Here is a 25,272-nt window from a genome sequence, read left to right on the forward strand (position 1 = left end):
AAGAAAGTACAATGGAAAGAAAAAAAAGGCTCATGGGTTGAGATAATAGTAATTTAATTAGAGGGAAAAGAAAGGGGGGGGAGGGGGACACGACAAGCAAAGGTCATGCAGAAGCAAAAAGCAAAGCAAAAAAAAAAAAAGTTCCCTACTTCCCAACAATGAGCAAGATGTTTGGCCATGTCCCAAGAAGCAAAGCCTCAATACATAGGGGCTGTCTGGGAGGACAGGCATCTTCATAATGAGAGCACCCTTCTCCCCCTTTCTCCCCCTCCCCAGCTTTTATTGCTGAGTGTGACACCACATGGTATGGGATATCCCTCTGATCAGTTTAAGTCACTTGTCCTGGCTGTGTCCCTCCCCACCACTTGCCCACCCCCAGCCTGCTGGCTCTGGGGGAGTTTGGAGGGAGCCTTGGTGCTGTGCCAGCGCTGTTCAGCAGTAGACGCAACACTGGCATGATACCACTGCTGTTCTAGCTACAAGTGCAGAGCACGGCATAGCACTCTATGAGCTGCTGCAGGGAAAGTTAACTCCATCCCAGCCAGACCTAGTATAGATGTCATTAGAACATTTGTCACAACTTAGAACTCTTGGGCTTTGTCAGTGAACTGTAAAATTCACCCAGAAGTGTGTATATATACATACACACACACACACATATATATGTACCTACATATACAGGTGTATATACACACATTTGGGTGAATTTTACAGTTCACTGATAAATATATATATATTCTTTAATAAAATACGTTTACAAATTTAAATCCACAGATTTTGCAGAAAGACTGTACAGAGACATAAACTGACTATCTTCAAAAGTATCAGCTAATCAAGTTATAGCAGCTCAAAATTTCTTTCAGCTGCACCAGTGTCTGCACCATAAAGGACCTTTCTGCAACCAAATCTTAGCCCTGCAAGCATACACTACAGATGCTGCCAACTACCAGATCTATTTTAGGAATACAACATCACTATAATTCAGTTTTGAGATGCAACAGCAATGGAAAAAGAACATTGTCATATGGATGTCATACGATCTAGCTATACAACTGGAAAGAAAACAGAAAAAAGTCACAGTCTGATCAACATAGTGAAAAAAATACCAGGAATTTTAAAGTGAGAATGCAATTACAGGACAGAAACATTTTGCAATTGGATCTAGAACTAGAACTGAGGAGATATGAGTTCAATTTCCTGCTATACCTAAACTTCCTGCTTTCACTCAAGCAAATAATTTAATCTCTGTGGCCCTCATAAAAGTTACAATGTTTAGGGTCTTTGTTGTCTCACTTATACTAAATGAAGAAATTAAGCAGGAACCCAGCTTTCCTAATAGTTCTATGGCAGAAAAACAGCATCTGTAAATCACCCCACAGGTAATACAAGATATAATGGATTAAAACAGAAAGCCTCTTACAAGAACTGTAGCACACATACTAAGAGAACAGAAGAAATTAATTAAAAAATAGACAAACAGAATATGGCACAGAGGGTCATCAAATCCAGCTTTCTACCATCATAGAATGCTTTCAGACAAATATAAAAATAACCGCTTTCTTACAGTGAGTTCTTAAATTTCCACGTTGTAGCTGTAGTTCTCATTCTGCTTTTGCAAAAAAACAAACAAACCATAAAAAGCTCCCACAAAAGCCGCTGTTTGTAACTCCTACTGGAAATCTGTTCCAGTTACTCCTTCCTCTACACCCTGCTAGAAATCTTCTTCTGTATTTAAATATCTGTTTATTAATTCAGTTAATACCACTTGTTTTTACACCAGTACTGAGTAGTTATTTTTTTTATTGCCACCATCAACTGGGACACTGGAAGTGAAGAAAGCAAAATCATTTATAATCTGTTATTAAAAATGACTCAAATGTGTTTAAATAAAAATTCAAAGATTTCTCAATTTTAATTTTTTACTTAGCCTTTCCAAAAATCTATCACAGAAAGAAAAATGGCTGAGAGAAGATACAAGGAAAGCTATCATGGTGATACAGTTCTCTGAAAAAATGTTTTGTTGCATCTTTACTAAACTGCTATTTATTTCTAACAACAACAACAAAAAATCTGGGAATAGCTACTCATGCTCTCTTGAATAAAATCCCTAGTAAAATTCCTATTTTTGCCAATGTATCCAATGCAGGCAAAAGCAAAATGACAGTCATGAAATCCAAGACATTCTTAAATATTCAAAGTCATTGGAAGCAGATGTATCTTTGATTCAAGCTTAATGTACAGGAAAAAGAACTTTTAGAATTATGAAACTACGAAAAAAATTAAAGAACCAAGCAGTACTTCATTGAAATTAATTTTTATGAAAATATCTCTAAATGTTTACCATATAAATTATTTTGAAGTGAACATTTAGAACTCAACTGTACACTTCTAAAGGAAAAAAAAAAAAAAAAAAAAAGACTAGTTACTAATTCCTGTATATGCAGGAAGGGACTTGTTGGAGTTTAAGTGTCCAGTCACTCACTTCCATTTGTCTAAACTATTTCACATACTTAGAAGATTACCAAGGATTTTCACAGTGATCTAGTGATTCTGTTTACTGTCATGAGGACAAGGCTTGGGAACCAGCCCATGAAAACAGACTCTGGTCTGCCTCAAAATGAAAGTTTTCATCATTCCCCTCAAAAAAAATTCAGAAAAGCATATGGAATTTGGAGTGGTACTAATCAGGGAATAAAATAGTTCAATATGTAATTAGTGTAGAGTTCTTTTGCTTTTTTTCACAGAATCATAAAATCATTTAGTTCGGAAAAGACCTCCAAGATCATATAGTCCAACTTTTAACCTGGCACTGCCAAGTCCACTATTAAAACATGCTACTAAATTCTACATCTACATGTTTTCTGAAGACCTTCAGGGATGGTGACTCAATCACTTCCCTGGGCAGCCTGTTCCAATACTTCACAACTTTTTCAGTAAAGAAAACGTCTCCAATATCCAACCTAAACCTCCTCTCACAACTTAAGGCTATTTCCTCTTGTATTATCACTTGGTGCTTGGGATAAGAGACCAATTCCTGCCTTACTATAGCCTCCTTTAAGACACAAAAATACTGATAATCATAAAACTAACCATTCAGACTTCACAGATGTTGTTCAAATCCCAAGTATTTATGCATGCAAAGTTAGAGCTCATATGCTGTTCCTCCTACTGTAGCAAACTGCCTAAATCCCTCATCACTCTATATTTTCAATTACACTCCTTCTACCTATGTGTGTTAGTGATTTATGAGAATCTCCATTTCTGTTAGATAAGTCAAAATATTAAAATGGGCATTTTATTAAAATGTGGATGACACTAATGTTATTGTCATTTCAAAGGCACCATAATTGACACAGTCAACTTCTTTAAGCAGCTTTTGATGTGTGGCTCGAGTAGTCGTCAGTCTATGCATGAAAAAAAGCAAAAGCTTTTTTTTTGAAAAAAAATACTGTCATAGTGAGAAAGAAATTAAGTGAAGTATTAAAAAGAGGACTTTATTCTTAGTTCAACTGCCAGCTTTAGTTGTTTTTTATTGTTTTATCCAATAAATAATATATATGAGGGTGCAAAAGGATCAAGTAGCAGCAGCGGCTATTCTTCTCTAATAACCACATGGTAATTCCAAGTAAATAACTTCATAATCAACATAATCCTTTAAATAAACTTTCCACGTGACTTTCTAGCAGGGTTTCTTTTACTTCACAACTACATACTCCCTTCAAACCAAATGACTGTGTCTCCCTGAGTTGTACACACCTGGGACAGCTGGTTGGCAGATCACATATCAGCTGTGCAGGCTGAGGGAGCTGGGGCTGTTGAGCCTGGAGAAGAAAAGGCTCTGGAAAGACCTCATTGTGGCCTTCCAGTACCTAAAGGGGGCCTACAGGAAAGCTGGGGAGGGACTCTTTGCCAGGGACTGCAGTGATAGGGCAAGGGGGAATGGCTTTAAACTAGATACTGAGAAAAAGTTCTTCACTTGGAGGCACTGGAACAGGCTGCCCAGAGAAGCTGAGGATGTCTCATCACTGTGTTCAAGGCCAGCTTGGATGGGCCTTTGAGCATCTTGATCTAGTGGGTGACATCCCTGACCGTGGCAGGGGGGCTGAACAGGGTGATCTTTAAGGTCCCTTCCAATCCCAAATATTCTATGATTCTATGTACCTACCAGGCTCAGGGGGCTGGTAGTATGTCTAGCAGAGGATTGGCATCTGTGGCTTTGGGAACTTTCAGTCCCAAATCTTCAGAATGCTACAGACGCTTGCTGATAAAAGAGCATGGTAGAGGAACAGCTGCTGCTAGGTCTCTGTGGGCCTGTCAACAGGCAGGGACTACAAGATACCCAATACTGCTCACCAAGTTTTATTTCAAGAGATACATTGACACAAAAGACAGAAGTGTATTGCAGCAGTTGTAATAAATGTAACAGTGGTTATCTCTATTAAAGAAACAAGCCCAAAGTGGAGCAGTTACAGAAAAGGTTACCAGGTCAATAAACTGAATATAGAGCCTCTCCTGACTTGCTTTTTTTCTAGCAAAACGAAGGCTGAGCAGGCATTGCACAGCTCCCTGTAACTAAATTAGAGATTATAAATGCCAGTGAAGAAGAAGAGGTATTTAAACTGAAGACCAACATTTGCAGAATAATAAAAGGCTGTAAAGGTCAGAAATATTTCCAGAAACCGTTCATGCTTTAGGCAGTGCCATGGCTATGCGCATATCATTTCTACAATGTCAGTTGGCTAATTTAGAATTGACCCCAGTGCTTTCATTCTGTTTCCGCTATGTTATCTCTAGGATTATCCATCTCTTCCAGTATGTCATTTCAATCATAAAACAAAAATCTCCCAACTTTGTCACCAACGAACTCCAATGAACTCCACCTTTGTTGTGACATCACTAAAAACCAAAAAGAACAACACTACATGTACTACACTAATAAACTTCCTGAATGCCAATCCAACAGTAGTCATCCAACACAGCTGCTGTTATCTGCAGCTTACACAGGCTTTACCAAGTCTATAGTATTTGTGCTTATTTCCATCATCTCCAAACAAAAGTTTGGCACAGTATTTGGAAAACTCTGTATTGAAACCAAAATCAAACGATACTGTTCCTCCACAGGCAATTATTCCTTAAAGTCTTTTAAAAGTATTATACATAGAGAAAACCATTTTATTACTGCTCAGGTGAGAAAGAGGCAGATGATCCACCTATAAAGCTGCACCTGTAGCAGCTTTCTAGGTGTTTAAGCATGGACACATTTTAGGAGACAAAATAGTGCTTGATTTACACACTAAATGAAAACTACAGAAACAAGAACATTTTTCAGAAACAAGGATGTGTTTTTTCATCCCTCTTAAAAATCAATCAGCAAGATGATTTTAGACTGGGAGAATAGGAGATTACTAAGTATAAGAAAAACAGGTATATTATTTCCCATTTGTCTCCCTTTCCTACTCAGTAAGAGCAAAGTTGTATAACCAAACACAGCAGGAAGGTCTTCACTTCTCAAGCTTAAAGGAAAAAAAAATTATCTAATCATATTTTTATTTTTCAATGCCATCTCTTCCAAAACCACCAGCTAATATATCACCAGCTAACAAACATTTTCTTTTATGATAAGACTGCATCCTGCCACCTATAATATGAGGTTCCCTGTCATATTTGTCACATCCAAATTTGCACAGTTAGGGCTATTACATTCTCAAAGCACAAAAAAAGCAATTTCAAAACAGAAGCTGGTCTTCGTATCACCCCATCAGCTTGTTTTGATCCAGAACTCTGAATACCTTGTAATACCTTGTAATCCTGAAGCAGCATGCTGACTCACACCCATCAGATGCTTCTCATCTTTCCTTCCCAAAAGGCCCTCAACCTCTCACTTCAGAGACCTCCATCACACCACTATACTGTAACATAACTTGTTTTTCTATCCAGCCCCAAATGCTTTTCCACATTGAAACAATCATTCATTCACCGAACCAAATCTCTGTTAGCAAAAATTCACAAGAGGACTCCACTGGGAGAAAAATAAAATGTGCTAATGGAAAGACAGTGCACACCTAACCTAAACATGTGAATATATTAAATATAATATTTCCAACTGTCAGTGCTAGATTCTCTCATCAACTCAGCCTGATAAACTCAGATTTTCTGAAAACTTGGCTTTCTAAACACAAACTCAGTCATGTAAAGAAGACAACTTTATTTTTCATGCTGTGGGTCTTTCATTTAATCTCTCTTCCTTGCACCTCAAGCTGTCTGTCTTCTACAGAAACTCATAAAATAAGTACATAGTCTATTAGGCCTGCAAACCTACCCATTTATACTGCGTTAAAGTCCTGAGTTCTCTGCACAACCTTTTTATAACAAAGCCACCAGGTTAGTGAAATTTTGCTGGCCAACATGAATTTGAAAGTGCTCTAAAATAAGCAATTCCACAGTTAAAATGTGTATTAACGTAAGTATGACAGCCAAGTTCTCAACATTTAGTATCCACAAGACAGTGAATTTTAAAAGAGCATTAGTAGTACCTTTGTTTTGAGGACGTATAATAAAATCCAATACATGTGATTTGTTTTTTTTTCCTGCTAAGGCATTTAAGCACAATTTTAATGCATGCACTCTTTCCTCAAGTGTTCTAGCTACCACCATTCCCTCTGGAAGACTGCCTTAACAAATAGATTACGCAGAGACAAAGTAAGTGCCATAGAACAGGCTAGTCATCCATGTAATTACTAATGTGCAGACTTCTTCCATCTGGACTACCAAATTACTCCAAAAAGGTGTTCACGTCTCTGAGAGATAAAGTGTGGAGATTACATAGCAGCATATTTCTGTTCCCATCCCTTTCTCTTTCTTCTATTCATTTTAGTTGACTGCTGTAAACATGAACAGTAGAAGCCATCTTCCTGATTGATTAAACAGAAAAAGGTGAAAGGAAAATATAAATAGGTGGTAGGTACAAAACCCACCACACCAACATCGCAACTCCATTTGCCATGGTAGGATGCGCCTAATATGGTAGGATGCTGGGAATGTTAAAATACTGACTTTTATTAAGGGCTGAAAAATAATGACTTTCAAGTGCATTAACACTCTTTACAGTTTTTTCCTCTGCATGTTTAATTTTTCTATCTATTGTTATGAAAAATTACCTCTTCTTTCAATGCATGTTTCTTCTGCTCCAAACAGATTTCTTTAGCACGCATCAACTGCAAAGTCTCCTTAGAAACCGCATACTGAAGCTTTTCCATACGTTCCACTGCTGCTGCCCATGCTGCCTTACCAAATTTTTTCTGGTCTGCTCGCATTCGATCATACACAGCTACAGAAGGGGAGAAAAAGCAGAAAGCTTATCAGTTTTGTCTTCAAATCTCTGGTAATTTTACTGTAGAGACCATGCACACACTTGTATGAAAAAACATACAGAGTTCTCTTAGCAGAATAGACATTTTACAGAGTACTAACATTGATATCCAATACATAATTACTCTTAGGATTTATGCTATTAGCTATTTGTTGGTAATGTCATTACTGTAATTCCAATTTTTGTTATTCACAGAAGAACAATTCTAAATACATAATACCTGACCATCTGAACCACAAGTTCAAATTCTTGACTTAGTAAAAACATTGTTTAATGTTACCATGTGGTCTTAAATTGCATCCCAAATTTCCCCTGCTTCAGAAATCCTCTATCATCAAACACTGGTCTCCAGTTCCCTTGATAAATTCTACACTGCAGTAGTAAGTTTAATAGAAATTTGCAGAGTGAAACAAGAATTTAAAACAAAAATTTCAACTTCAAGTCAATTACAATTCTACAAGAATAATGAATTTAAATAACAACAAAAATTTTAAAATGCAAGTTATTTGACAGAGTTAATTTAAATTAACTTATAAAGTACAATCTGCCCTGGACTCAGACTCTCTCTTTTTGAGCACCAGACAACACCTGAGCTAATATACATGAGATTATCACCATTTTTAACATACAGAACAATCACGATACTGTACTTGCAAAATCCCTGCAAAGCAAAAGCCATGAAACTCAACCAAAAGGGTAGCATATAGTCCCTAGATGTTAAAAGTCATTACATGCTGTTAGTAGGTAATAAATAAGTATTTGTAGTCATGTGTTTTTTCCTCTGTCATGTGTTATTATTTTGGTATATAAGACCTTCCTAAAATCGGGAGGAGGCCAAAAAACAACAACAACAACAACAAAAAAAAAAAAAGCAATACAGGAAAACAACCTGCACACCAAAGTTCTACAGTTGTCAATAATCTCCAGACATTTTGTTTCCCAGTGTTCTTTCTCACAATCCTTACAGCTGTACATAAAAATATTATGTGGAAAAAAATAAAGTAACTATAAATATACATTCTTTATTAACTAATGGAGTATTTTATTTTACTTGGCACATTTATCACATTAGAAAAGGAACTAAATACATTTAGAATTTGCGCTAATTAAATTCCAGCATGCTTGAACTGGTTTAGTCACTTTTTCCAAGTAAGGTGGGGTTTCATGTTCTCCTTAACCTGGGTTGTCACTGAAAGGAATTGTTTTGCAGTGACTGCTTCTCTTGAGGCAGATCTAGCAGTCACGCAGGGAGATGACAGGAAACCTACCCATCAAAAAACATTTTCTCCCAGGGGTACAGCTCATTCATCTGGTTGTACAATCACTAAGGCTAAGAAAGAGACAGGAACCTGCAGTCAGGCAGGGAAAAGAATGGGACATAAACTGTGCAAGTGGTAGCCCACAGTCAGACTAAAATAGGTAAAGTGAAACTGCACCCTGAGGTTTGTTTGCCCTAATTAACCCTTTTAGGTTAAAAGGGTACAAGGATAACAATACAGATGTCTATGCAAGTCATACAAACTTGCTTAACTGCACCAACTTGTTTAGTAATGCTGCTGCAAAGGTTGTATCCATGCAGATCTCCAAGCAGAGCAGTTCTCACCGAGTCAGTTAAACTGAGTTGTTACTCGGTATTTAGAACTATGAAAAAATGTATTGGAAGGCCAGGGAGACAGGAAAAAGAAATGAACTGAAAGGTAATAGACACTTACTACTGTGGTATGCCATAACCAGAATTCATCAGGGACTCTGTGCTCTCTAAACCTTTTCCAAATGTACAATGCAGCTAATAAAATCATGCTGAGAAGATGCTTGTGAAACTTTATTTAATAATTTCTGTTCTGCCTGCTTGTGATGATGTTCTGAAAAGGCTTATTTGTGAAAGATATGAATAGACATAAAGGAAAAAACAAATGGGAATGATGACTGCATTTTTCTTACAGAAGACTGATTAAAAAATAAGTCACACAATGCAGTAGAGTATGACAAACATTAAACAAACCATAAAGATTTTTATTTGAAGTATAGGATAGTAGAAAATGACTACCTTTCTGTGCTTTAGCTGTTATTTCAAAGTATTTAACTGTAAGATCTTGAATAGAAAGCACAGCCATGTGGGCTTTTCTCTGCCAATCGGCATCTTCTTTTTGCAGACTCTCAATTCTTCTGGGGCCTAGGTAATCATTCGCTATTGAGATCTGAAAATAAATCAGACCATAATTAACAACACGATTAAATTGTTGCTATTTTACAAACAGCGATCAGTTTCAGTATGGCTAAGAGAACACTTTAAAGAGAGAAAGAAAAAAGGAGAGAAAACTACCAGCAGATCACCATGTATCCTACTCAACAGGAAAAAGTGTTTTTGTTGAAAAACTACATTTGTGGTTTCATTAGTATTTTTACTGGAAGCACAACAAACTCAAATATAAATCTAATTTACCAGTATATTTTTGTTAAATATCGTATCTTCAGACAAAAACCATGCTTTATGCAGGCTTTCTTCCAGCCTGGGATATTCTGGTCTGAAGTAAACTAAATATCTTAGGTCAGAATGAAGCTGGAAACAGGGAATGTCCTGGGAAGTAATCATCAGTTTTACACAGAAACACAGAGTAGCTGAGGTTGAAAGGGACCTCTGGAGAGTCAGGGACTGGGAATTCAAATATTTTTTCATTCCTAAGACCAGAGCAATTTGTTGACAACTATGAGAAGCCAGTAAAAGACTGGAGTTTCTTTTTAAAATTCATAAAATTTATAGCTTTCTCTCCCAAACTGATTTTTTACTCACTCTTTAAAAGTTAAGGTTATCAGTAGTCCCACTGCAGAAAACAGACTGTATTTCTAAGTAATTAAATATTTAAGCTTGATCCTTCAATACCAAAGCATTGATTTTGAATATTTTTATTTTTATATTTGAATATTTCTTTTCAAATACTATTTCATATTCATATATTTTTTAAAAAACTATCCCAAAAGTATTCATAATCTTCTGTGTAGCCAGATATTTTCACAAGTTCTAATGTCTCAAATATTCATCTCAATTTCTTAAAGCTTCAATCTGGTCTCAAAAAACCATTCTACTCTACAGGTTTACTACAACATTGAAGATCTACTTCTATATATGCATTTAACCCATCTCTTAGCAATATGATTTTTAAAAGTAAAAACAGAGATACTTTCTATGTAATTATTAATTTACTGAAAAATGTTTAAAGTAGTTTAATACAGTACTTTAAACTACATACTTCTACTTCTAAAGCCATTAAATAAGACACTGGCAAAATAAAAATGTGAACAAATCATAAGTGAATATTAATCTTACTAGATAGGTTGTAACATGTAATTCAATGAAGCACACATATGTGTCACAGTTTCCACAGGTAATGCTTATGAGTGAACAGACAAGAATTTCTAAATGAAGTCAAACTGTAGGTATACATCAGTGAATGATGACTGGTAAGTTAATGCTCTCCATTTACACAGAACTATGAAAAAGAAAGCTCCTTTGAGAAGCAGGATAAAAATAATACAGTTAGAAGTCTTCCTTCTTTACTCCTAGAGAAAGATGAGGAATTCTGATACAGAAACTGATGTGGGATCACCGAGTATTGTAACATTCTTGTTAGCCATCATTTCTATGAGAATAAGAAGCCTCAAAGTAGCATTTCTTCACATTTCTTCATCTAGTTTTGCCTGCCAAAACATTATTCACACACAGCACAAGCTAGAGATTTAGCATGGCACAATCAAGTGTGTCTCTGTTCCAAAAAGCCAGTATTTAGAAATAATAAAATAAGGGAAGCACCTTTTTGGCCCCACTTGGAAGTACTGCATTCACGTCTGGGGCCCACAGCACAAGAAGGATGTGGACCTGTTAGAGTGGGTCCAGAGGAGGGTCATAAAGTTGATCAGAGGGCTGAAGACAGGCTATGAAAACAGGCTGAGGAATTTGGGGTTATTCACCCTGGAGAAGAGAAGGCTCTGGGGAGACCTCATTGCAACTTTTCCATACTTACAGAGGACTTACAGAGAAGATAGAGAACACATTTGTACACAGGCAGAGTCTGACAGGATCAGGATAGAAACAGTTTCTGTTAGTTTCCAGGATAGATCAGGAGAAGCAGTTTTAAATTAAAAGAGGGGAGACTTAGATTATATGCTAGGAGGAAATTCTTTACTCAGAGGGTGGTGAGGCACAGGAGCAGGTTGCCCAGTGAAGCTGTGGATGCCCCACCCCTGGAAGTGTTCAAGGCCAGGCTGGATGGGGCTTTGGGCAACCTGGTCTGGTTGGAGATGTGTGGTGGTTTTACCGTGCTATGCAGCTGAACACCACAACCACTCTCTCACTCCTCCTCCTACTCAGATGAGGAGGGGAAGAAGTAAAGGAAAGAATAACTCAGAGGCTGAGACAAGGATAATTTAATTAAAGAGAAAAAAAATATTATTAAGGAGATATTATTTTTAATTTAACAATTCAACTAAAGGGAAAAAAGGGGAAAGGGAAAGATGGAGGGGGAAAGGTAATAACAAAACAAAACAAGTAAAGGCTATGTGGAAGTGCAGAGGAAAGAAATTACTCCCTATTTCCCACAAATGAGCGATGCTTGACCACGTCCTTGAAGCAGGGCCTCAATGCACGTAGCCGGTGTTCAGGAGGAGGACAGACGTTTTCGCAACGAGAGCCCACCCCTCCCCTCTTCTTCCTTTTTCCACCTTTTATTGCTGAGTGTGACATCACATGGTATGGAATATCCCTTTGGGTTGTTTAGGTCAGCTGCCCTGGTGATGTTTCTCTCTCACATTTTGCCCACCCCCTAGGAGGGTCAGAGAGAGTCCTGATGCTGTGCCAGCACTGCTCAGCAGCAGACACAACATCGGTGTGATCCCACTGCTGTTCTAGCTACGAGTGCAGAGCGCAGCACTGTATGGGCTGCTGCAGGGAAAGTTAACATCCCAGCCAGATGCAGTACAAGATGTCCCCACCCATGGCAGGGGACTAGAACCAGATGATCTTTAAGGCCTCTTTCACCCAAGCCTCTATCTATTATTCTGTGATTTCCATTAGCTGCAGTCCCAAGTACGTCATCCAAACTGTCACACTGAGGGTATTAATCTGAAACGGCACAGAAATTCCAAGAAGCCTTTGCTTTAGCAGCATCTGTAGAAGTATGCATGTTCATTAATGACCATATGTATAGGGTTTATATGGCAAGGGTTGGGTATCAGGGGTGCTGCTGGGGTGGCCTCTGTGAGCAGAGCCAGCACCAGACAGCTCCAAAAGGGACCTGCTGCTGGCCAGAGCCAAGCCAGGGAGAGACAGTGGTTGGGCCTCCGGGAGAGCTGACTGAAGAAAGGGAAAAACCTACGATGCTACAGCAGTTGGGGGTGAGAAGCAGCCCTGCAGCCCCCCAGGTGAGTGCAGCAGGAGGGCAGGAGGAGCTCCAGGCAGGCAGCAGCAGTTCCCCTGCGGCCTGTGGAGAGGCCCCTGGTGGAGCAGGCTGTCCCCCTGCAGCCCATGGGTTCCACACGGAGCAGATCTCCACGCTGCAGCCTGTGGAGGAGCCCCCGGTGGAGCAGGTGGATGTGGCCTGGAGGAGGCTGCGGCCCATGGAGAGCCCCCGCAGGAGCAGGCCCCGGGCCGGAGCTGCAGCCCGTGGAGAGGAGCCCACGCAGGGGCAGAGTCAGAGAGTGACCGTGAAGGAGCAGCAGAGACTAAGCGTCAGGGCCTGACCACAGTCCCCATTCCCTGTTTCCCTACATCATTTCAGATGGAGGAGGTAGAAGAGGGTGAAGGGGGGGAAGGTGGTTGTTGTTTGCTTTTAGTTTCTCACTGTTCTAGGCTGTTAGTAGCAGGCAGTAAACCTTTTTCATCTCCTTACGTCTGTGACAATTTCTGAGTGATCTCCCTGTTCTTATCTCAGACCTTGAGCCCTTCCCATTTTATTTTCTCTCCCTTTCCCTTTGAGAAGGGAGAGTGAGAGAGTGTCTATGGTACAGCTCAGCTGCCCAGCTGGGTAAAACCACCACCTGATAAGCAGACGGCCAAGATTCTGCAAAGCTTTAGAAACTGAGGAAACACAAGAAGATTGAGTTGTAAATGTTTATGAGGATTGTTCAAGGTGATACAGATGCTCATAAGAAACTTCCCTTTCCCTGTATGCATCTGTTCATTCACATATTCACATTTAAAAGATACCAAGAAGCATTCTCCACAAATGACTACTGTTTCAAAGCAGGTCCCCAAGACGTTGCCTGAACGAGAACAGACGAACCTCACACCTTGTGCTACTATTGCTAAAGCCCCATTAAATAAAAGGTTCAGTGGAGAACTGGAAAGAAACACAGAACAGAAGCATTTCAGTTATTGGGCCTTGAACTACCTGATTTTATGCTTAACATCTATAGCTACACAGCTTGTCAATTAGCAAGACATTCAAAATAGAATAGATGAGAAGGATTCTTCCTGAAGCATAGTCCAAATAGTTGACCAAGGCATGTCCAGTGTACATGACGTGCAAGGAGAATACACAGGCATTTTGACCTTTTCACTACACAGCTTCAGTAATGCAGCAGAACCATTGCTCTCCCCACATGCACACAATGTTAACTGGCTCCAAAGCCATCACAGAATGGCTGAGCCTGGAGGGGACCTCTGGAGGCCATCTGGTCTAACCCCCCTGCTTTAGCAGGGACATCCAGAGCAGGGCGCCCAGGATCACATCCAGGTGTTGGTGGTTTTTTTTTTGTATTACCTCCAAGGAGGGAGACTCCACAGCCTCTGTGCAACCTGTACCCATGTTCAGTCACCCACACAGTAAAGATGTGCTTCCTTGTTTAATTAAGGAAAGATGACAGCTGTAATAGAGAAAAAAGTTGGGGAGAAAAGAGATACAAGCTGTCCATGGAGGTTGTGACACATGAAGAACTACCCACCTACAATACCTTCATGAAAGAGGAGGAAGGAAGAAACAATGCTCTCAGATCTACAGTTCATCCTAGCTGACAGTTTAAAGAGGAAAAGGGAAACACACATGGATCACTAAACAGCAATTTGAATAGGCCCATCTTTTTGAAGACTTTGTTTTCTATGTTCTCTTCAGAATTAATCCCTTTTAATAAATACATTTGTGATGGTAATAAATGTCATTAAGAAATTAAAGGAACATTCTATGTGCTACTGCATTCCATTACTGTTTGCAATGCATGCGTAAATATATTTAGGCTTCATTTTGCTCACTGCACACCTCTATGATGCCAGCATCCTTTGTTTTTATAGTCCATAAAAAAAGCATGGATCATTTTATAGAATAAACAGAAACAGCAGAGAGCAGCTCAGCAGCAAGGGCTCTGGGGAGCTGGCTGACAGCAGGATCAGCATGAGCCAGCAGCGCACCCAGGCAGCCAGGAGGGCAAACAACGTTTTGGGGTGCATTGAGCACAGCCAGCCGGTCAGACGTGGTGATTCTCCTGCTGTTTAGTGTTGGTGCTGCTTCACCTTGAGCACTGTGTGCAGTTCTGGGCTCCACAAAATAAAAAATGATGTTAAGTTACTTGAAATCATCCAGAAGAGGGCAACGAAGCTTGTACAAGGCCTGGAAGACCTGTCCTGTGAGGAGAGGCTGAGGACACCCGGGTTGTCCTGTCTGGAGCTGAGGAGGCCGAGAGGCGGCCTCACTGCTCTCTGCGACTTCCTGAGGAGGGGACGTGCAGAGGGAGGTGCTGGCCTCTGCTCCTGGCTACCGATGACAGGACAAGGGAACAGCACAAAGCTGTGCTGGGGAGGGTCAGACTGGACATGAGGAAAAATTCCTTTACCGTGAGGGTGGTCAAACCCTGGGAGAGACTTCACAGAGAGGTGGCTGATGCCCTGTGCCTATCAGTGTTCAAGAGACATTTGGGTAATGCCTTCAATAATATGCCTTAACTTTTGGTAACCCCTGAAGTGGTTCTGTTCTATTCTGTGTTATCAAAGTGACTACTGTCCATGATAGAGATGACTAAGAGAAGACACTAAAGAATTAAAATGGACAGCAAGAAAGACAAACCAAAGGAGTGCCATCATCTAATTGATACTTCTTGTAAACCTATGTATCTGCTTCTGATTCAGGAAAAAAATATTTTAGTTAAAAATTAAGAAATTTTGATATAGTTGAAGTTTATCTAACATCCATTACAGTCAGCTGAATATGAGCCAGCAGTGTGCTCAGGCGGCCAAGAAGGCCAACAGCATCCTGGCTTGCATAAGAAACAGCGTGGCCAGCAGGTCCAGGGAAGTGATTGTCCCCCTGTACTCGGCTCTGGTGAGGCCGCACCTCGAGTACTGCGTTCAGTTTTGGGCCCCTCGCTACAAGAAGGACATGGAGGTGCTTGAGCGAGTCCAGAGAAGGGCTACGAAGTTGGTGAAGGGTCTGGAGAGCAAGTCTTATGAGGAGCATCTGAGGGAGCTGGGACTGTTTAGCCTGGAGAAGAGGAGGCTCAGGGGCGACCTTATTGCACTCTACAGGTACCTGAAAGGAGGCTGTAGCAAGGTAGGGGTTGGTCTATTCTCCCACGTGCCTGGTGTCAGGATGAGGGGGAATGGGCTAAAGTTGCGCCAGGGGAGTTTTAGGTTGGATATTAGGAAGAACTTCTTCACTGAACGGGTTGTTAGGCATTGGAATAGGCTGCCCAGGGAAGTGGTTGAGTCACCATCCCTGGAGGTCTTTAAAAGATGTTTAGATGTAGAGCTTAGGGATATGGTTTAGTGGAAGACTTGTTAGCGTTAGGTCAGAGGTTGGACTCGGTGATCTTGGAGGTCTCTTCCAACCTAGACTATTCTGTGATTCTGTGATAAAAGGACAAACTTGCTTTTTGTTCTGTAATTCCTCATTTGGACTTGAAGTTCTAAAATAAGTGTGGTCTGTGAGAAAATAGATCTCATCTCACAACTAGATCCCATAGCCAAATCATAGAACCACAGAATCATTCAGGTTGGAAAAAAACTTCAACATCGAATCCAACCATCTACCTAACTGCCAAGCCCACCACTAAACCATGTCCCTAAGAACCATGTCCCTAAGCACCACATCCACACTTCTCTTAAATACTTCCAGGAACGGGGACTTCACCACTTCCCTGGAGAGTCCCTTCTAACTCCATGAAGGAATTCTCTCTGATATTCAATCCACACCTCCCCTGCTGCAACTTGGGGTCATTTCCTCACATCCTAAGTTTACTTTCTATCAATTATTTTCTCAGAAAGCACATTCCAGCTATTTCTTCCTAAAAAACTGTGTTCATTTTTAGAAGAACCCAAGCCTAATTGTGAAATTGGCTAAGATATTTTTTTCTGAGAATGAGATTTGCTTTAGAAGGCTTTCGTATTTTGCATGCTTTAAAACTAAAAAAAATTATTTACAGCTTTCACAAAAGTGGTTGTCAGAAAGCACACAAGGAAAGGAAGAAACAGCAGAAGCCATTAACGTCAACACATTATCATAGACATTTATTTCCATTTGGTATCACTTCAGAGTAACAGATTATAAAAATATGTTCCTGCTCTGCATGGGTATGTGTCAGAAAGAAAACTAATTAGTTCTTCAGAGGAAACGAACTGAAATAAGGTCCCCAGCCTAGTCTGTGAGAAAGTGAGAAGAAACAGGAGAGGTAAAACTTTTCTACCGGAGTACACAATCATGCTTCTCCAAATAATTTCAGAGATATTGCTGTTACTTCACATTTTTATCCCTTTTTTAAACAGAGCAAAGTAAGTTTACTGCTTTACTGCAAGAAGATAGGATAAACAGGCCTGCAACTATAAGATTTTTAAAGTTTTATGCAGTATACATCTCCTAAGTAAAGAAATATTCCTCAAGGCTCTTGAGTATTTTTAATTTCTGACTCAAGACTACTGGGACAATAAAGGACAAGACTGACAGAAAACAGACTTAGGCTGCATCACATTATCGCTTAGGTAGGAACCTGTCCTATCTCTCCAGCTCCTTTTATTATCTTCCTATACATAACTGGGAGAAAAGGAAGAGAAAAGAACCCACAAGATTTAACAACAATAGGTCATTGTATTACAGAAATGAAAACAGTAAGTTGAGGGAGCACTACACATGGCAGAGGCAATATACAAAGAGGAAAACAACTTCATAGGTAAAGGTATATTTCAGTTCAACCCCTTAGCTGCCTCTCTATGACATAGTCCAGCAGGCAAAAAAAAATACTAACCAAAGCATGCCAGATATATAGCAAGAAAAAGCATGCAGTTCAGCTTCATCACACATTCAGGGACTCTTAAAGCTTGTCTTACAGGTTTTAATTTAATTATGCTTCCAGCTAGTAACATGAACCCAACGCTATTTCCCAACAGATGTTCTACTGCTGTATGTACAGCCCTAAATACATGCAGTCAAAGCACTAAGCTTTAAAATGGTTCTACTGGTTTTATCTAACAAATACTGAGATTAATTTTAATGTTAATACATCCAAACCAGCTCAGATTAGAGGGCTTTGAATCCTCAACATGTCTGAAGTCTGAGACTACCATTAAAAACTCCAAGGGTATGATTACCTGCATTGATATATAGGAGAATGACAGAAATAGTTTAATTAAGGTATTAGCAGTAAAGGCAGTAACAAACTAAAGAGCAAGTAAGATGTTAGCACATACAGAAAGAAGACAAAACAAGAACTTCATTGTACCACAATCTACAGTGGTGAATGTTTTTTCCAGAACTATGGAGAACAATGAGAAATTAAGAAGTATTCAGAAGAGAAAAATATAGAAGATCAGAGTTATGTCAAGAGTAAAGAGGAATGATTGAGATTATTCAATTGCTTTTCTTTTTTTTTTTCCCTCCAGACACATGACAGTATATGTAAGTGCTAAAGTTAAATTACAATTAAAATATTTTAATTAGTAATTGATGGGATTAAAGCTAATTTTTGTACCCTGAGTTTTGGCTTCCCTATTTATCCATGCATGTGTGATACAACCTTTACTAACTTTTAAACTTCACTGATTGAGTTCCAGGCTAAAAAAAAGTTCACCTACAAAAGGTTAATTTAAAAAAGAAAGAAAAATACTTGTTACACGAACACATCACTTAAGCAAGTGAGCTCAGGTGTTAAATTAAGTGGGTTTGACTGTTTCAGGAAGCTGTAGAATCCTTTTGTGAAGGAAAACTTAGTATACACAACAGATAAAATGTGAAGCACATGTACACATTCATGAATTCTTGATGTACAGTTTGTATATACGGATAAAATTAACAAAAGGAAAATAAGAACTCTTACGAATTAGACAAGAAATCTGAATAAACCCATATAAATACAGAAAAATACGAATACTGCAATAACTGTAGTAAATGCAAATAAAGCCCTAATAGGTCTAGCATAAAGCCAGCAAAGATTATGAAAGGTTAGAAAAATCTGTGTTTTTTTCTCCCCCTCTCTCCCCCCCCCCAAATACTACTGAAAAAAACTTATAGATTTTAGTCTATTTACAGATTTAGGAAAACTTGGTCTTGCAAAATTCACAGTCTCATCACAGAGTTTTTCCTGTCTCTGAAGAACTTCTTAAGCTCCCTTCCTTGCCTTCCACAGTCTGCTTTTAAGTTTCTTCCTTGTTTCTTATTCATTCCCTGTCTCTATCACAGCAAAAGAAAAAAAAAAAAAAAAGATCTCCTGTTTAAATCCTCTTTTACTCTTACCCCTGGAGTGACACAAGTTAGTATTTTCTTCATGTTTAAAATTATTTTGTATTTTGATCAAGATGTATTTTGAATGCACACTTGTTTTCCATCTTCCTTCACCCTTTCCCCAAATACGCTATTCTAAGGTCAGATCCAAGGCTTTTTCTTATTAAAAAGAGTGAAAGAAATCATAGAATCACAGAACATACTGGGCAGGAAGGGACCCACAAGGAACAGAGTCTAACTCTTACAATATTTATACAATACTTGGACAACTATCATTATATCCTTTCCCACAGCATTCATGATTTATAGATCTATTTCTTATCTTAATGTTCATTGCCCTTTTTTTGCTGTTCAAAGCATGCAATCTGATTCATTTATTCTCTTTGCACTGAGCCTGTTCACAGGAAATACCTTTACCATTCTCACTGCCATCCTGCAACTATTCTAATTCTACAGTATCTTACTGGGAGGAAGGAACAAAAACTGCAGTGTTCACAATGCAAGTATTTGCAGACACATTTCACAACTACATAGAATCACGGAATGGTTTGGGTTAGAAGTAACCTTAAAGACCGTCTCATTCCAACCCCCTGCCATTGGTGGGGACATCTCCAACCAGACCAGGTTGCCCAAAGCCCCATCCAGCCTGGCCTTGAACACTGTCAGGGATGGGGCATCCACAGCTTCTCTAGGCAACCCTTGCCAGCACATCACCACTCTCTATGGAAGAATTTCTTCCATTTCTTCCTAACAGAAAGAATTCTTCCTAATTCTTTCTTTTAGTTTAAGGCCATTCCCTCTTTTCCTATTCCTACACTCTCTGACAAAGAGTCCCTTCCCAGCTTTCCTGTAGGCCCCCTTTAGGTACTGGAAGGCCACTCCTTACCCACTAAGTGGTCCTTCCATCAAATCTGTCTCTCCAATTTAGAGACTAGGATATCATGGGGGATAGTGTCAAATGCTTTACACAAGTCCAGATAGATGATGTTAGTTGCTCTTCCCCTATCCACCAATGCAGTAACCCCACTGTAGAATGCCCCCAGATTTGTCAGGCACGATCTGTCCTTAGTGAAGCCATGTTGGCTGTCACCAGCCACCTACTTATTTTCTATGTGCCTTAGCATAGTTTCCAGGAAGATCTGCTCCATGATCTTGCTGGGCACAAAGGTAAGACTGACTGGACTGTAGTTCCCCAGATCTGCCTTTTTCCCCCCTTTTAAAAATGGGGGATATAGTTTCCCTCTTCCAGTCAGTGGGAACTTCACCGGACTGCCACAACTTCTCCAAGATGATGGCCAGAAGCTTAGCAACTACATCTGCCAGCTCGCCCAGGACCTGCGGATTTATCTCACCAGGTCCCATGGACTTGTGCACCTTCAGGTTCCTGAGATGGTCTCAAACCTGATTTTCTCCTACACTGGGCGGTTCTTCATTCTCCCAGTCTCATGCGGCTGGTGCTCTTGCTGGTGAAGACTGAGGCAAAAAGAGTCATTAAGTACCTCAGCCTTCTCCATATCCTGGATAGCCAGGTCTCCCTCTTTCTTCCAGAGAGGGCCCACAACTTCCCTAGTCTTCCTTTTATCACTGATGTACATACAGAAGCCTTTGGTGCTGCCCTTGATGTCCCTGGCCTAATTTAATTGTGAAAGGGCTTTGGCTTTCCTAACCTGATCCCTGGCTGCTCAGAAAATGTCTCTGTATTCCTCCCAGGCTATCTGTCCTTCCTTCCACTCTCTGTAGTCTTCCTTTTTTCTCCTTGAGTTTGGCTAGGAGCTCCTTGTTCACCCATGCAGGCCACCTGGTGCTTTTGAACAACTTCCTCTTTGTTGGGATACATCGCCCCTGAGTTTGCAGGCGGTGATCCTTGAATATTTGCAAGTTTTCTTGGGCCACTCTTCCCTCCAGGGCTTTGTCCCGTAGTACTCTACCAAGAAGATGCTTGAAAAGGCCAAAGCCTGCTCTCCCAAATGTTCACAGTAGAGCTTGCTGTGCTCCCTCCTCACTGCCCTCTGAACACAAAACTGCACCATTTCATGATCACTGAAGCCACATCTGCTCTTGAGTTTCACATTCCCCACCAGCCCCTCACTGTTGGTGAGAAGGAGGTCCAGCATGGCACCTCTCCTTGTTGGCTCCTCTGTCACTTGGAGAAGGAAGTTGTCATGAGTGCATTCCAGGAACCGCCTATGCCCTACTGTGCTGTCCCTCCAACAGTTATCAGGGTGGTTGAAGTCTTCCATGAAAACCAGGGCTTGTGAATGTGAGGCTGCTGCTGTGTGTCTATAGAGGTCTCATCTGTTTGGTCTTCCTGGTCAGGTGGCCTGTAGCAGACCCCCACTACAATGTCCCCAGTCCCTGCCCTCCCTGTAATGCTGACCCGCAACCTCTGTCAGCTCCTCATCCATCCCCAGGCAGAGCTCCACGCACTCCAGCCCCTCATTGACACAGAGGGCGATGCCTCCTCCTTGTCTCCATGCAATGCTCTTATCTTTTTTTTTTTCCCCCTCCAATAATAAAAAAAAAAAAGAAATCCTTTTTAAGAATGCTTAAGGCAAGCCATTTTCAGAGAACTGCCTGAGATAATTGTCATACTTTTTCATCAGGCGGTACAGTTAAGTGCATACAAACAAGCATGTATATTCTTGGACATTTTCATCACCTTTCTGTTCATTTCACCCTTCATTACTTTTCATCTATTAAGAACTTCATCTGTAATTTTATTATCCAATTCTGTCTTTTGTAAGGCAACACTCCCCAGAAGATTGGCGTCCAAACAAACAGAATTTTCTAAAAATCTTATTGGTCAGTTTTACAACTGAATATCCAAGCAGTTTTAAGTTTCATTCACTCACAGATTTAAGTGATCAGATATATGTTATGATTTGTAGTCAGCAACCTTACAAAAAGAGTTCAGGCTCCTCACTGCTCAGTTTACCAGCCTGCTTTCCATCAGATTGCCTGTTTTGAGAAGTATTTTTCAGAAAGCCCGTAGTTTTAAATAAGCAAAACATTTTGGTGTCATCTCATATAAAGAAAAGCTATATAATCTACAGGATTTTTAGCTCAGAATGTAATCAGGGACTGAATACAACCTTTATTGAATAGGCTTTGAGACTGTAACAGCTATCACATCATAATACAGTATACTACACCAGTTTCTCAAACAAGAAAGCAGTATTTTCAAGTTTATTACCTTCATTTGCAAATCCAGCCATCTTGCATAAATTTAAATTAATATTTATTACCTGCTCTATAGGTTTTCCAAAATCCAAGTTCATTTATGATTTCTGATGATACAAGAATACATCTTCAGCTACAGACATACTGAAGGAGACTTAGGCATTCTTTGAAGTGTTTCATCCACTATTCTGCTTACTACCATAGTTTTTGAGATGTTTTTCACTAACTTGTTGTCAGTAAGTCACTAGCTGTAACTACTGGAGAATGTTGTTTTCGAAAGTGAGAAGAATGAGGTTGAGCTGATTGCCACGCAAGTGGCATAGTTTAATCAGCACTGCTTTAAGTGTCCTCTGTGAGCCTTATGTAACTTTGTTTTCAAAATCTTCACCACAAAAAGATCATGTCCTCAAAAATATTATATGAGACTTAAAAAAAAATAAATGCCTTGTTTAAAAACCAACTAACATAAATAATTCTAAAGCCCATGATAGAATTTTGGCAAACACAGTTTTCCAGAGTGTCATTCTACTACATAAGTCATCCCTTTTTCATTATATTTTCCAAATTCAGCAATATTTAAGTGAGGAGCTGCTTGAACTGTCTGCTTCAAACTACAGCTTTGATTCCTCATCCATATAGAGTTACCCATTCTTCGGGCTTAATGAATACAAAATACAATTTGAAATACTAACATACGATCAAGTTAAAAGAAATAAAAAGATTTCATCATGTACAACACGAGCCCTGCAATTTAGTTTCTAAATGCTTTAGCTTTGTTACAAACTTTTTATGTTAAGTGAAGAAGGAATCTGCAGGGAATTCTGCTACCCTACAAGTGCTCCACTGAGCACACAGAATTTGGTGTTTCTCACTTTCCTCGTGTAGGCTTGTCTCTCACCTATATTTCCATAGTAAGAGTGGAAATTAAACACATAGATGATATATCTTAACATTTTTATGTCTTGCTCCAAAAGGAGAGGAACATAAACACTGTTCTCAAGGATTATAGGTAAATGAATTCATTTTTTCCTAATCTTATTTTGAAAACAGACAAAATGAAACTGAAATGCTTACTAAAAACTCCAAATTCATAAAAAAAATACATAAAACTGCTTCCTCACATATCAAAGACAGGTACCCAACACAGAACAGCTGCAAAAATATTACCTTAGGAATTACAGAAGGCACTGACAATCTTGGCCAAGTACTGGTATTTGTATTCGAGTGTAACTATCCCTGTAACTTACTGTTTTCATTTTAGTAACTCATTTTACAGGCTCTATCTTCTTACCCTGCCCTACATCCAAACTCTTTCTCTTTGTCAGTATTTAGGCAGCGTACATTCATAGTTACCATCTCACTGAGGTAGTAAATGTCAGAAATACTTCTGTTATGTATGAAAATTGACCTAAACCCAGCCATAATGGTCTATAGAAACTTAAGGATCTTTATTCCATCATTAAGCCTTCCAGAAAAACATATGCAGCAAGTTAACACAAACCATCTCAAGCACAAGTTCTATTTATAAATCCATTCCTCCACCCTAGCTACACAGCGTAATATATATTTTGTCATCATAGATACAAGTACTGCTTTCTCTCAAACAATGAAATGAAAAACAAGAGATGGCATCTTTCTCTACCACATAATACAGATGACCAAGTTTTATAACTCACAAATTGCCAAGTTAGGAAGAGAACTTAATGTACATTAGATGCAACTATGTACAAATAAAGTAATAAACCACAGAACATGTCTCTTTAGTTTACTGAGGTTATTTCACAAAAAGGAAAAAAACGAGTCCTTTAAAACTGAAATACAAAAGATCAATGAAGCTGAAAATAGAAAAGACTCTTAATTCATGTTCTATCTGCAATACAGTATTTATCTTTTCTTTTTTTTTCTTTGACAAAGAAACTATTTTTCTTTTTTTTAGAAAAAACCTTTCCTGTTCTAGAAATTCAAATAAAATGGAAGCTATTTCAACATGCTTTGAAGAAGGCTTTTTATTAAATGCATTACTCATAATCTTCAACAGTATAATACATCCAAAAAAATATTCATCCCAATTCTCTATGCAACATTGATCATTCATCGGTAAAAGGTATTCTTAGTTCAAATATTCTTACATTAATTATCTCTCTGATAAATTTTGAGAAAGTTTCAGATTGCTGGATTCCTAAAAAAAATTGCTTTTAGACCCAGCAATAGCTCAAACTAAAACCCGTTTCAGAACCTTAAATCCTCTTGCCTGTCTCCCTCATTCTATACTCCAACAGAAAAATCTTTTGAATTGGAACCAGTAAAATGAACTTTGGCTAACTGAGTAAGGTGCCAAGCTGAGATAAACTGACATCTGCAATACAAATTAAATAGGTTTATTTTAGCTCCTATGTCATAATATAGATTTAAAAATATTCAGAAGGCTACAGTCTAATAAACAGCAAAGGAAACGATGATTATCAAAAGTACTTCTGCAATGCAGCGAAGAGGACATTTGTTCCTTTAGGTTAAGCATTTAAAATATGAGAAAAAAGTCTAAAGAGATGGGAATTATTTTTAAGTAAAACACATGCATCATGAAACAGTTTTACCCAAATGCAGTATTCTTCAGCTGGCTATCATAATTTAGCTTTTAAGAAAACATATTTTTAATGTATTACAACAAATTTCATAGTTTTAAACACACTTCCATGTTTAAGCATTTCACAACATAAGATTGGATGGAAACTACTGACTCCAATAGTTTATCAAATTCCAGAAAATTAAAATGAAAAGTAGCTTCCTGTAGAATCTTTTGAAGTAATTAACAATTATATATATACACACTGTACAGCATGCACCTCTATTTTAAGTATTAGTATCCCAGTAATCAAAAATTTTTAAGTTTCATCTATTTAGCAACGAATAAGTCAAACAAGGAAGTTAAACAAGTAATGGTTAGTTACATATGTCAGAGATGTTCTCACTCTTCAAAAGAACTCCTCTGAGCATAGGAACCAGAAATATACAGTCTGCAGTTAGTGGAGAAAC

General features: G+C 39.0%; 1 protein-coding gene across 1 annotated transcript in view; it reads right to left on the reverse strand.

Moving 5' to 3' along the window:
* Positions 1-25,272, reverse strand: part of JMY (junction mediating and regulatory protein, p53 cofactor) — a 74,636-nt gene that overhangs the window by 29,070 nt on the left and 20,294 nt on the right. Inside the window, exons 4-5 of the mRNA XM_035309832.1 lie at positions 9,417-9,567; positions 7,158-7,327 (exon numbers count right to left, since the gene is read on the reverse strand). Coding sequence (XP_035165723.1) covers positions 7,158-7,327; positions 9,417-9,567 — 321 coding nt within the window. The remainder of the gene's footprint in view (positions 1-7,157; positions 7,328-9,416; positions 9,568-25,272) is intronic.

This window comes from Oxyura jamaicensis, chromosome Z (assembly GCF_011077185.1).
Source record: "Oxyura jamaicensis isolate SHBP4307 breed ruddy duck chromosome Z, BPBGC_Ojam_1.0, whole genome shotgun sequence".
In the NCBI taxonomy this organism is placed as follows: domain Eukaryota; kingdom Metazoa; phylum Chordata; class Aves; order Anseriformes; family Anatidae; genus Oxyura; species Oxyura jamaicensis.